The 12,401-nt window shown below is 42.9% G+C and overlaps 1 protein-coding gene across 1 annotated transcript in view; it reads right to left on the reverse strand.

The window, feature by feature from the left end:
• The window catches only part of Stab2 (stabilin 2), a 153,398-nt gene extending 144,889 nt beyond the window's left edge, over positions 1–8,509 (reverse strand). The window contains exons 1-3 of the mRNA XM_027926098.2: positions 8,450–8,509; positions 5,413–5,546; positions 3,775–3,890 (exon numbers count right to left, since the gene is read on the reverse strand). Coding sequence (XP_027781899.2) covers positions 3,775–3,890; positions 5,413–5,546; positions 8,450–8,509 — 310 coding nt within the window. The remainder of the gene's footprint in view (positions 1–3,774; positions 3,891–5,412; positions 5,547–8,449) is intronic.
• Between the last annotated feature and the right edge of the window lie 3,892 nt (positions 8,510–12,401).

The following is a 12,401-nucleotide window of genomic DNA, read 5'->3' on the forward strand; positions in this document are numbered from 1 at the left end:
CCGGAGGCCAAGGACCTCCCAGTAACTTTCTCTGCTAAGAGGCTCTAGAGGTGCCTATTCCATGTCACCACCTTTGTTTAAAAACTTGGTGCTCAGGGTTAGCAGAAAATATCTCCTCGTATTCCACGGATAGCTGGTTGGTCTTATCTGCCTGGGAGACCAAAGCACAAAGCAAAATATGTCCTTAATGTGGACTCAGCATCATTTATCACTCAAAGCCAAAAAAAAAAAAAAAAGCCTTTTTCTTCAAGAGTGGTTTCAAATCCATACAGCCCCTTATTTCATTATTTGCAACCTGTGCAGTGAATGGCAACGAACATGAAGTGGAAAATAAAAAGAGGTCCAGAAAAAAGAAAAGTCAATGAATTTGGTGAAATTGACCTAAGAAAGAAAACCCCCAAATACCCCATTTCTCTTAGGCTGTTCTGGCTGTGATCAAGCTTAGCCATGACCTTTCTGCCTACATGCCTCTTCCATTACTTTGGGTGGCTGCACAAATCAATCACATTCCTGGTGGAATGTACAGATAAAGAAAATTCTGTTTCCTCTCAAGCAGAATATTGTCTGTTCAAATATGATGAAGTTTCAAAGTTAAAAATACATTTCTGTGTCAGTGAGAAAATTTTCCTATGCATGCTTGATGAAGCAGTACAAATTTTAATTAGGGACAAGCAAGTTCAATTCAAGTAAAAATACCTTCCTTATGTCAGGATGATATTTCTTTCCCCCAGGTGAGAATCCACACCATTTTTTATCATGATAGGAGATGATGGGTCATTTTTTTTTTTTATCATTGTGTTTTTCTGTGTTTTCTAAGTTTTCAGTGTTGATCGAACAGTTATTTCCTAATCTGAGTAAGACACTATTGAAATGATCTTCAAAGTCCCCAGAGGTGTTGAGAACCAGTGAATCTGTTGTTGCATTACAAAGGAAGTGAGTGCCCGTTTGCTTAGGATACAAGGTCACTCTGGAGCTTGGGAATGTGCTTCCTCAAAAAAGAGGGTGGACGCGTGTCAGCAGCTCAGAAATGGCTTTGTCCTTGCGGAAATGTAAAGTGATAGACAGGACCTTGCCTGTCATCACCCAAAACGTGAGAGGTGAAATATGCAGCCACGGGGAGGGTTTATCTTCTCCCGGAGCTGACGGAAGGAAGCCTTTTGTAACTTTTAGTATGTTTGGAATATGAAGATAAAGGGAAGTACCCTTTTGCCCCAATGAGAGGACAACAGAAATAATGTCCAGACCCTGGTTTTCTTGTGTTTTGCTTCTCTGGCCTGAACACCTGTCTAAAGGAAATGGCTGAGCATTCAGAGAATCCTTTCTGATTTTTCTGATCATAGATGTGAGCCCTGCCACTTTGCCCCACAGAGCACAAAGCAATGCTATGAAACCTGCTGAAGATTTTGAATGCTTTTTTCCTGTGTGTGTTTTCAAAATGACCCACCCTTCAAACAAGGGCTCGGAGAAAGAGCACCATTCATTCCATTCTCTCTTCATGATTAGGGGTCTGTGGATTGCCATTCATGCATTCATTTAGTCACAGAACATTTCTAAAGTGCCTGTGTTGTGTCATACACTTGCCAACTCCTTCCTTTCCCCTAGATTATTGTTTGCAAACCTCTATCACAGTTTCCTAAAGCAGGACTTGTACCCCCATTTGGCACAGAAGGAGATTGAGGCATAAGTGGAAAGTCATTGGCCCCCCTGATCCAACTAAGTTCACACCTAAAACTTGGGGTTGCAGGTCCTGTGTGGTTCTGCCCCTATGGTTGGGTCTGCCACTCATTCTGTTGGACATGCTGACTTTCATAATGCATCTTAGACAAAGCTTTTTATTTTCTACAGTGCATCTGATTAATACCTTAACATCAGATTAGTTTTCACAGGTTGGAAAGAGGAAGGCAAATATAAAAGTTCTTTGTCTTGTACCAGGATGTCTGCGAGAGTCGGCTGCAGTCATGACCACTTTTAACCTGAAAAGAAGACTCTGAAATCTGAAAGTCTGGGTAAAGACACTGAATCTGGACCCTTGATTCTGGTGGGCTAGAGTTTTAGAAATATACGCCAATTTGCTGGGTGAAACTCAGCACAGAGCAGTTAACAGATACCTAAATCCCTAACCTTGACCTTCCCAAGGCCAGGAGTGTACTGCAGGCTGGAAGGACCTACCAACAGAGAGAGGAATCAGAAAGGTGCGTTGAGGCTCTCTCTCTCCTGAGCTCTGCTTTAGGCAGTGGGACGAGGTGGAAAGAGAGCAGCCTTAGGTACCAGGAAGCCCTGAACTTGAATTTACTTATCGCTTATCATCCCAAAAGGAACGGGCAAGAGATAATCTCCAAATATCTGATCCCTCATAGGCAAATGGAGATAAAACTAACTGAAAGGTTTATTTTAGGAATTGTATCAGAAAATAAAAAAAGCCAAGAACCTCACTAGTACTTAATGCCAGGAATGTTGAATAGATGGAAGCAATTAGTCATTTAACCATTAGTTAAGGAAAAAAAAAATCAGGAGACAACATAATACATACCATATAGGCTCAACTATTTAGAAGATTATGGAAAAAAGACCAAGATTGAAATAAGCCAAAATATTTAGGGTTGCTTATGTATGGCAGAATCAGAGCATGAGTTGGTATTTTTTCTTTCTTTGGACCTTTCTAAACTTCACAAATGGTACTTAGATTACTTCAATCAGAAAGAAAAAGCAAGAGAACACATTTCACCCTTTTAATGAATCATAAGGAGATATTTTCATTACATCATGGAAGATAGGGACTAAGTGACAAATTCATGAAAAATCATAAAATTTATGATTTTTGACTACCAAAAAAAGGGGAGATTTCACATAATTGCACATCACAGCAAGAACTCAGTCACTGTTTGAGTATTAATGTCTATAATAATCAGGATAAAAGTTCAGTTCCAGCTGGCAAAATGCTATGCTTGTTCATTGGAGTCTGGGCATATTATTGACTGAAACTTTGTTAGTAGTTTTCATACTGTGGAACCTGATCAGAATTAATTTTTAAATACACATATATTTGCATATAACTTTATACAGTTAACTGTACATGCTTTCTTTCTTTTTTTAAAAATATTTTGTAGGTTTTAATAGACCTTTATTTTATTTATTCATATGTGGTGCTGAGAATGGAACCCAGTGCCTCACACATGCTAGGCAAGCGCTCTACCACTGAGCCACAACCCCAGCCCAACTTTACATAATTTCTTTAAACTAAGGTATATAAATTTAATACTACAGAGTTTGACATTCCACCCTAAAGGACTTAAATTTTTTTAGCTGTTGACGGACTTTTATTTATATGTGGTGCTGAGAATTGAACCCAGTACCTTGCACATGCCAGGCAAGTGCTCTACCACCGAGCCCCAGCCCCAGCCTGGGACTTCAATTTTTATGCTATTTATTGATTATTTTGGTTGCCAAACAATAACTATGGTCTTTGAGATGTTTCTTCCTAAAGAAATTAACCACCATTCTCATTTCTTCTCTTTGACCAGTTATCTTTTTTTAAAATAGATAACCTTTCAATTGTCCCTTTCCCTGACTTAAAAATGAATTTTCTAAAACCTAGATCTCTAACTACAGTAGATTGCTTTACTGATGGAGTAAGAAAGAGTCTTAACATATAGACTAATGGAATTTCTAGAAAAAGATGCTTACATTCTCCTTTTATTTGGCTGCCTTCATCTCGATTTTCTATGCTAGAACATTGAGAAGCAAGTACCAAAGTGCAAAGATTGTGTCTCTTACCCATGCAGTCTGGGCCCCAGTGACCTGGACAACACTCAGGTTCAAGGTAGTTTTTCCTGCAAATATGACGGCATCCAGGAAGAAGCAGAGAGTATGTTCTGATCTCAAAGGTGTACCTTGGAGAGTAGAGAGAGGACATTAACCCTTAACCCAGGATCACAGCAATGCGATTAACTCTAGGTGGTGGGATTACTCTATATTTTTATTTAGATGCTTATGCCTACCTATGTTTAAAAATATATAGATTGAACGAATCTGGTTTTCTAGATAGAATAACAATCATGAATTGTTTTTAATTGTTAGAAATCGAAAAATCAAGAAACAATGAAAATGGGGGGTGGATCATAAATAATATACAAATACACACAATGAAATATTAGAATATTATTCAGCCTTAGAAAAGAAGGAGATCTTGTAATTTGTATGCAATATGGGTTCACCTGGAGGATATTATACCTAGTGACTTAGGTCAGACACATAAGGACAAATACTACAGGATCCAACTTATATAAGGAATTAAACTCATAGATCAGTAAAATGTTGGCTGACAGAGGTTGGAGGGAAGTTGAAATGAGGGCTTGGTCAAAGAGACACAAAGCTTTCATTATGCAAGATGAGTAAGTCCTAGGGAACTACTGTCCAGGATGTACCTATAGTTAACAATAATGTTAACTTAAAAATATATGCTACAAAATGTGCATTTGTATTAAAAGTGGTGATTTGGGTTTTAGAATGTCATGTGGTCACATTAAACAAATATGAATTTAAAATAGTGTTATATAACAGTATTAGGATTTCATTTCATACAAAATAAAAAAAATGTTCATTCTTTATTCTGAATTAAAAATTAACTCATTGAGTAAAGTTTAATTTCTTTTTTTTTGGGGGGGGGGGTACCAGGGATTGAACTCAGGGGCACTTGACCACTGAGCTACATCCCCAGCCCTATTTTGTATTTAATTTAGGAGACAGGGTCTCACTGAGTTGCTTAGCACCTTGCTTTTGCTGAGGCTGGCTTTGAACTTGTGATCTTCCTGCCTTAGCATCTAGAGCAGCTGGGATTACAGGTGTGAGCAGTAAAGTTTAATTTCTAAGTTAGTAAACTGAATAAATAAAAAGTTGCATTTGTACTTGAGCCTCACGGCTGCACCCTTTGCCCAGCAAGCAGAACCACTTATCATCCTATGAATATTTTAAATCATGAGAGATCTTTGAGAATGCAACATCACAGAGAATTCAACCATGCTAAAATTCATTTGTCCCCTTTCTTTGGGTCCTCATTAGGATCTGGGTCCTTAGCTTGTTAGTGAGATGACTACCAGACCCAAGGCCTTTAAAAAGTTCAAACTGGAACTCTTTCTAAATGAAACAAAACCCCAGATATTAAAAAATAGGAGGGGAAAGAGGAAGGGAGAATGTTTATATGCAAATCAGGGTAGTCAATTTTGTATGACAATATGAATCAATGATAATAGGTGCTTTAGACCCAAGTTCATAAGTTGTGAGTTGCCTAAGTTTGGGTCCAAAATGGTGTTAGAGAACAATCATGGCAATACTTTGCAGTTTTCGAGACAGGGAGCTTCAATTTGGAGTCCCAATTCTGAGACTCAGGCTTGCTTGTTTTCTCATAGTGAGTACCTGCAATCCCGAACTCCTACAGAGTTGTTGGTTATTTTGGTATAACCAGCCGGGCACTCAACTCCAAAATTAACTGAGCAGGATAGGCACTCGGTCTTAATTGTTAGAAGAGACTCCTTATCGCATCTTTTTGCCTGTGCAAACATAACAACAAATATCAATGTCCATGATCAGAATCTTGCAAAACAGCTGGCTTGGCCAATCTTCTCCCTTGGCTTCATCTGAATGGAAAGTCAAGGATGGTAATGAGGTTGATTGAAAACGACTGGCTAGAGTGTTGGGATCCACAAGCAATGTCTGCCATGGCTGTGGGTAAAGGAAGGGGTACTAACCTGCCATCCCTGATCTAGAGTGTGGAGTCCTGCAAGGTAACCTCATATCACTACTCACATTTATCCAAAGGAGAAACCTGAAATATATCCCAGAATATCTGTTTTGAATGGGAAAGTAGGTTATCAAGATCAGTTGGTCACAGAAGGACAGGCCTCACGGGTATTCTTCAGCATTGACTCCGTAGGAGTGGCAGCTCTAGGCTGCACTGTGCTGAGAACTACGGGGGCTATAGCTCCTGCGACCTTTAGATTACAATCTGACTGGAAAGTAGTCTCTATGAGAACAGAGATACTGCTCTGTCATGTCCATTGCTGTCGCCTGAGCCCCTAAATAGTGTCTGATGCGCAGTGATACCCAGTTACACTTGCTGATTAAACGAACAAATTGGGGACACCAGGCAGGCCCACCAGGGATAGTTGTTTAGCCACGCAAAGTGGCACAGAATTAACTGCTAAAACAGACCCACTTTGGGCCTGCCTCCCATTGCTCCTGATGCTGGGGCTGACTCTCTCGTGTGGATTTCCCCCTTTTCTCAAGTTTCCTTCAGCCCTCCATCAAGTTGAAGATGAAGCATCTTTGTGTAACAAAGACAGACTGAACCTGGGAGTCAAAAGACCTAGGTTTGGAGGCAAGCTTTGTATCTTCTCAAGTGTGCAATCTTGAACGAACTCCTTACCCCATGCCATCCCCTGTGGAGGGAGATATCAATAGCCACTCCTGAGGTTATGGAGAACTTTCCATGGTGTAACAGGAGCTTGCTGCCTGACATACAGTCTGGAGTGGCCAATAGTACATGCTGGCTCTGGAAGACTCCTCCATCCTACCTCTGTGCCTGGCCTGGTGTCTGTCCTCACAGGAGTATTCTGTTCTGGCCCCTCAGCTACCCAGCCCGCACCCTGCAGGGCCCTACCAACACCATCGTGGCCCCTAACCCACAGTCATCTCTTTTCCTTTTTCAACTCTTCCTCTGGCTGGCCCAGTGGAGCCCGCTAGGTCAGTCTTGACTCTCCACTTAAAAGCCCCTTGTAGGACAGGACGACATCCCAGACATCTTGTTGTCCCATGGCTCATGCTATGAGCCCAGCACGGTAAGGTATAGAACCCCCGTTGCTACTTCCCAGGTCATTGAAATAGGCAAGGCCTGCATAAGAAGAAACCTTACGTGTGCAGAACAAGATAGGGTGATGTGCACTTCTAAAGGGGTCACTGTATTTGAACTTTACCACTCTAGGGATAGTGGGGGTGAATATCATCCTCCTCGTTTTAGGGTGGGGGAACTGAGGTGAGACACAGTGCCTGACTGGCTGGAAGTCACACTGTGAGTTATTAGTCCTTTAGTTCCTTCATTGGCCCTTTCACTTGTACCCAAGTGGCACAATAAAACCTGTTTTAATTAGAAGCTTTCATGGGGTGATCCTTAGGAACCCAAATATTTCTGGAATGTTCTTTGTGGAATGATGATAAAAGCCACCCTTAGATACAATGTGAATTAATCCCTTCTAACTGTCACAACACCAGAATGTATTTTTAAGGGCAGTCTTTTTCTTAAATGGCTATATTGGGTGACATTACTTTGACTTTTCTGTTTTAGCAGGCTGGATTTATTACTCTCTACTTAGGAAATCCCTTGACCTTCCAATTACCCATTTTTTTTTTAAATGGAATGACTCATGTACCTCTCATTCAGTATTTATAAACTCATTCCCTCTGCAAAAGCAAATTCAGCTTTACACAATTTAGACACTGATTGCTTTTGCAAGAACCAGGTCTACAAAAGCAAGCTCTTGGTGAAAATCAGGGTGCTGATAATTCCCGTCACTCGTGGGGCACCATCAGGGGAGGGGCTGAGCTTCCTGAAATTAAGTTATTTTCTCAGTTGAACAGTTGTAAACTGTGCAGCTGACTCATCTCTGAAATATCTGTTAAACAGATAGATAAAAGCCACAGTTCAAACTCACCCTCCCCTACTTCCCAGCTGGAATGTGGATGTCAGGCATCCTCCCAGGTTTTCATGAGAGGAAGAATCAGGAGACGGTCAACTGGAGTAAACTCATTGGCAAAAATTTGCCCGGTGCAGAGGCACAGTCATATTTAAATCTTCTTTCTTAATCGGAAGTTAGAGATTGCGAAGTGCATTTGAAATCAATCACCCCAGATTGGTGCTCACTGATCTAGTGTCACTTTGCTGGGACAGCTGTGAGCCTGCTCCAGGTCCTGATGTGCTGATGTATTGAACAAGGGCTACCAGGAAGGTAGCCCTCGAAACTTCCACCACAGCTGTGGAAGGTGGAAGGATGGGTGAATTCCTGGTGACTCTTGCAAATATTTGATATTTGTGTTCCTCTTCAAAATGTCACCCACCCTGGAATTCCCCAGAAACATCTCTCCACACTCATAGTTTTTTTTTTTTTTTTAACTTGGAAAGATGAGATGGTAGGGGATGAGATGATTAAAATAAACAAAAACTACCACACCGAAATCCTCCATGGGAATAGGAAGGCTGGCAATGACATCAGAGATTCCAACGTGGAGGTGGAATGTGAAATAGAGCCACTGGGTAGCACCCCAACATTCTCACCAGCATTCTCTGGATTTATGGAGTCCAGAGCAGGACCCTTTACCCAGGACCATAAGGGAACATGAAAAGCTTTTGAACACATCATAAAAATTAACAAATCAAAAATATATGAAAGTTCCATCTTACCTGTCTCGTGGTTTCAGCCAGGGAGCAGAAAGTCTGTCCAATCAACCCAAGCAAAACCATCCTTAGTGGTAGCATGTTGAGGAAGTGCTCGCTCCTCCTGGTGCCAGGCACCTGTCAGAGGGCTCTGCTATTTGAACTTAGCCCAGCAGATTCTTTCGCATTTCAGTGTTTACTTTCAAAGTCTTCCCTTTCGTTTTCCTGGATTGAACCAGAAGAGGAGAGAGAGCTGCCTCTAGACAGGAAAAGTGGCGAATCCAGGATCTTGGTGAAAATTGGTCCCTCTGAACTGTATATATGTCCTGGCTGAATGACAGGATTTCCTGGAGGGGCTGAGGCAGAGACAGGACCTGGGATTTTGTGGCCTGTGAAAGACACAGACAGTTGCTGCCTCCCCACCGTCCTGCCTCCCCTGCCCCGGGGCCTGCCCACTGCCCTGTGCCTGTTCCCAACTGCTCCGTGGAGGATGCCTGGCCTTTCTGTCTAAATGCAAAGGCCTGAACCCTCTGTTGGGACTGTCCGCTGGACCACCCATAAATGGGCACAACCCCAGGGACGGAGGGAATGTCACAAGCCTGGGTGCCCTGGAAGAGGGCGGTGGCTTTGCCCACATGGCCGACACACTCCTTGTAATGCCGACAGTGGGATATTTTGATCCATTCTTTCTTCTCTTGAGTTCTCTCAAGTAGCAAGTGACAGAATCTATAGGTCCAATCTTGCCTTTCAGGGCACAGTCTAATGCCACCTCTTCCAGGAAGCCTTCCTGTCCTGATCCTCCACACTGCTGGAGACCCTCCCAGAATTTTGCACAGGATACTGTGAAAGCCGTCACATCTGTCATGATCCATCTGTCTGTCTGTCTCTCAGGCCCAGTTGTGAGTGAATTCCTCAAGGGTGGAAGCGTAACCTTCAACTTCTCTGTACCCCTCCAAGCCTTAGAGCAGAAAATTCTGCTGGGAAAGAATAAAAATGATAATAATAGTCGGAGCTGGGAATATATCCAGCTCTGTTGGAAGAGTGCTTGCCTCGCATGCACAAGGCCCTGGGTTCAATCCCCAGCACCACACACACACACACACACACACACACACACACACACACAAATAATGATAGTCACCACTTTCTGAAAACTTACTGTGCGCCAGTCACTACTGTAGACCTCCCCATGGATCTGCTTGCTTAATCCTCATGTCACTTGGTGAAACAGTGGGGATTATCTGTCCTTCACTTACACAAGAGGAAACTAAGACAGAGACGTTGGTCAGCTTCTCCTGGTGGCTTAGCTAGTGGGTGCTGAATCCAGAATTCAAACTGTGGCTCCGGAGCCAGTATCGCTGGTCACTACCCTCTACTGCCCAGAGCTGTAATGGCTCACGAGCAGGTGGTGTTCCAGTCCACTGAAGCCACAACGGGAAAGTGTCAGACCCAGGGTTAGGCAGGATCAAGTCTGCGCTTGTCTCTGAAACAGGCACGGGATGGTAAACTCACCGGGAGACTCATATTACATGGTAGTTTTGGTTGAATAATCCTCTTTCCCTACAAAGTTTCTCATGTCAACTTTTGAAACAATGTGATGTTGACCAGTAATTTAAGAAACTTTTCCAACATCGGCCCTTCAAAGGCGAACCAGAGGTCCAAATGGAAAGAAGCTGGAAGAGAATGTCCTTATGGCCCCCGGAGGATCAGTGGGTCTCAACCATGGCTGTGCATCAGAAAGCCGGACAGCTGGGATCCTGACCCCTGGCCCTGCTCCAGAGCTCCTGGGAGGGGACAGAGAGGAGTCTTCAAGGCTTCCTGGGCAGTTTCAGTGGCCCTGACTGCTGCAGGAGGGAAACTGATGACTGTGTGTGACACCCAAGAGATTTAGCAGTTCACGTGTCACAGCAGCTGTGTCACCTTAGAAAGCACACAGGGGAAATAAGCTGAAGCTTCTTTCTGACTCTTTTCTTCCTGAAGGATGTAAAGAAATTCCTGGGGCTTGAGTGGATTAGATCCCAAGTGAAATGATGAATCAAACCCATATCGGCATTTCCTAGATAGTGTTCAAGAAACACTATTTAGTTCTAGGAGATGCTCTAGGGGTGCCCGGGGAGAATTCTTTCACCAGATGATTTGGGAAAGTTGTCCTAATGGATCAACCATGCTCATGAGGCCAGTTAAGGTTCTGAGAAGTCCTGTGGTGGAACAACATAACAGACCCAACAAAAGTTGTTCAACGCTGTTTAAGACAGTGTTTCCCCAACTTCTGAGACCAAGGGATGCTTTCTCCCTCTGGAAATTCATGTCAGCAACTTCTAGATCTTGCGTTCTGATGGTTTCTCTTAGGGAAAAGCTGCCTTAGAGTTCAGCAGGCAGAATATTTTACTTTTAAATTCACAGGATGAATAATTTAGCTTCTCTAGGACCTATGCATAGATTTTAGCAATTATATGCATTAAAAAAAGACATTTATAGCTCACATGGTATTGTTCAGAAATTGCCTAGATAGGTGCGCTAATTAATCGTTTCTGGGATTCTTTTGACTGCTGTGAATGGAGACTCTTCAAGTTATCCTGACCATCCTTCCCCCAAATATGTCTGCAGCTGATCAGGATGGTGCCTGGCACATTGTGGCTGCTGTCACCCCTGATCACCACCATCATTCAATCTGCAGATGTTATAGACAACAACAGTTACACAGATCTCCATGCTTTTCACAGCTAGCTCGGAGGTGCACTGGACTTCCCCTGCCCTTGGTTGTTGCAGTTTTACAGACCCGTGTGTCTTTGATGTCTTTGCAGATTGCTGGAATCTCTGTCCCACTTCATTCAAAGTATTTTTTTTTTTTTGGTGGGGAGTACCTGGGGTTGATTCCAGGGATGCTTAACCACTGGACCACACATCCCCAGCTCTTTTTTTAAAATATATATTTTTAGTTGTAGGTGGACACAATATCTTTATTTGTTTATTTTTATGTGGTGCTGAGGATCAAACTGAGTGCCTCTCGTATGTGGGGCAAGTGCTCTACCACTGAGCCACAACCCCAGCCCCCCAGCCCTTTTAATATATTTTATTTAGAGACAGGTTCTCACTGCGTTATGTAGTGCCTCACCAAGTTGCTGAGGCTGGCTTTGAACTCACAATCCTCCTGCCTCAGCCTCCTGAGTCACTGGGATTACAGGTGTGCGCCATCGCTCCTGGCTCAAAGTGGTTATGAGACAAAGGTTTTAGTCCTCACTATTTACAGGCAGCTGCTCCCTCCCATGGCTCCCATGGTGTGTGGACAGTCCCTTTAAGACCTGGGGTGCTTTCCTCGGGTGAAAAGAGGAATCTGAGTGCAGTCCAAAGAGATTTTTTTTTTCACTCTGCAAAAAGAAAAAAAAAATGGTGTTGGCATTGGGGACAGGATGCTCCTGGGTAACAGTGGGGAGCATCCCTGCAGCCTCTGGCTTCTGGTAGATCATGTTCAACTGTGGTGTTGACGTCCTTGCTCTGGGGCAGGCTTGTTACTGAGTTTTCAGTCTTAGTCACTTGGGATAAGAACATGTTTTGTGTATCTTCCAAGAAAGGGGATTGTCACCTCTTCATCATCATCCTTATGGCAAACTCACCCACAGCATTCATCCTGTGTCAGGCCCCTTTGAATCATGAATTCATGTGACTTATTTAATCATTCAGGTAAGTTTAATTGTCTCTTCATATTGAGGTAATAAACTTAAGTATTTATTTAAATTTAAATGATTGAATTTGATTTTTTGAGCATTTGCCTTAAACCTGCTGTACAAATATTGCTATTATTCTCATTTTGCAGGAGAGAAGACTGAGGCAGAGCAAGGAATGAATACCTTGTCTTGGGTCACACAGCTAGGAAGAGGTGGGCAGGGATTTGAAGCCAGGAGCTGAGGTCGATGCTGATATATCCCCTTGATCCGCAGGGTCCTCCACGCACCTCCATGAACCAGTCATTCTGGACCCC

This window comes from Marmota flaviventris, chromosome 3 (assembly GCF_047511675.1).
Source record: "Marmota flaviventris isolate mMarFla1 chromosome 3, mMarFla1.hap1, whole genome shotgun sequence".
Taxonomy (NCBI): Eukaryota; Metazoa; Chordata; class Mammalia; order Rodentia; family Sciuridae; genus Marmota; species Marmota flaviventris.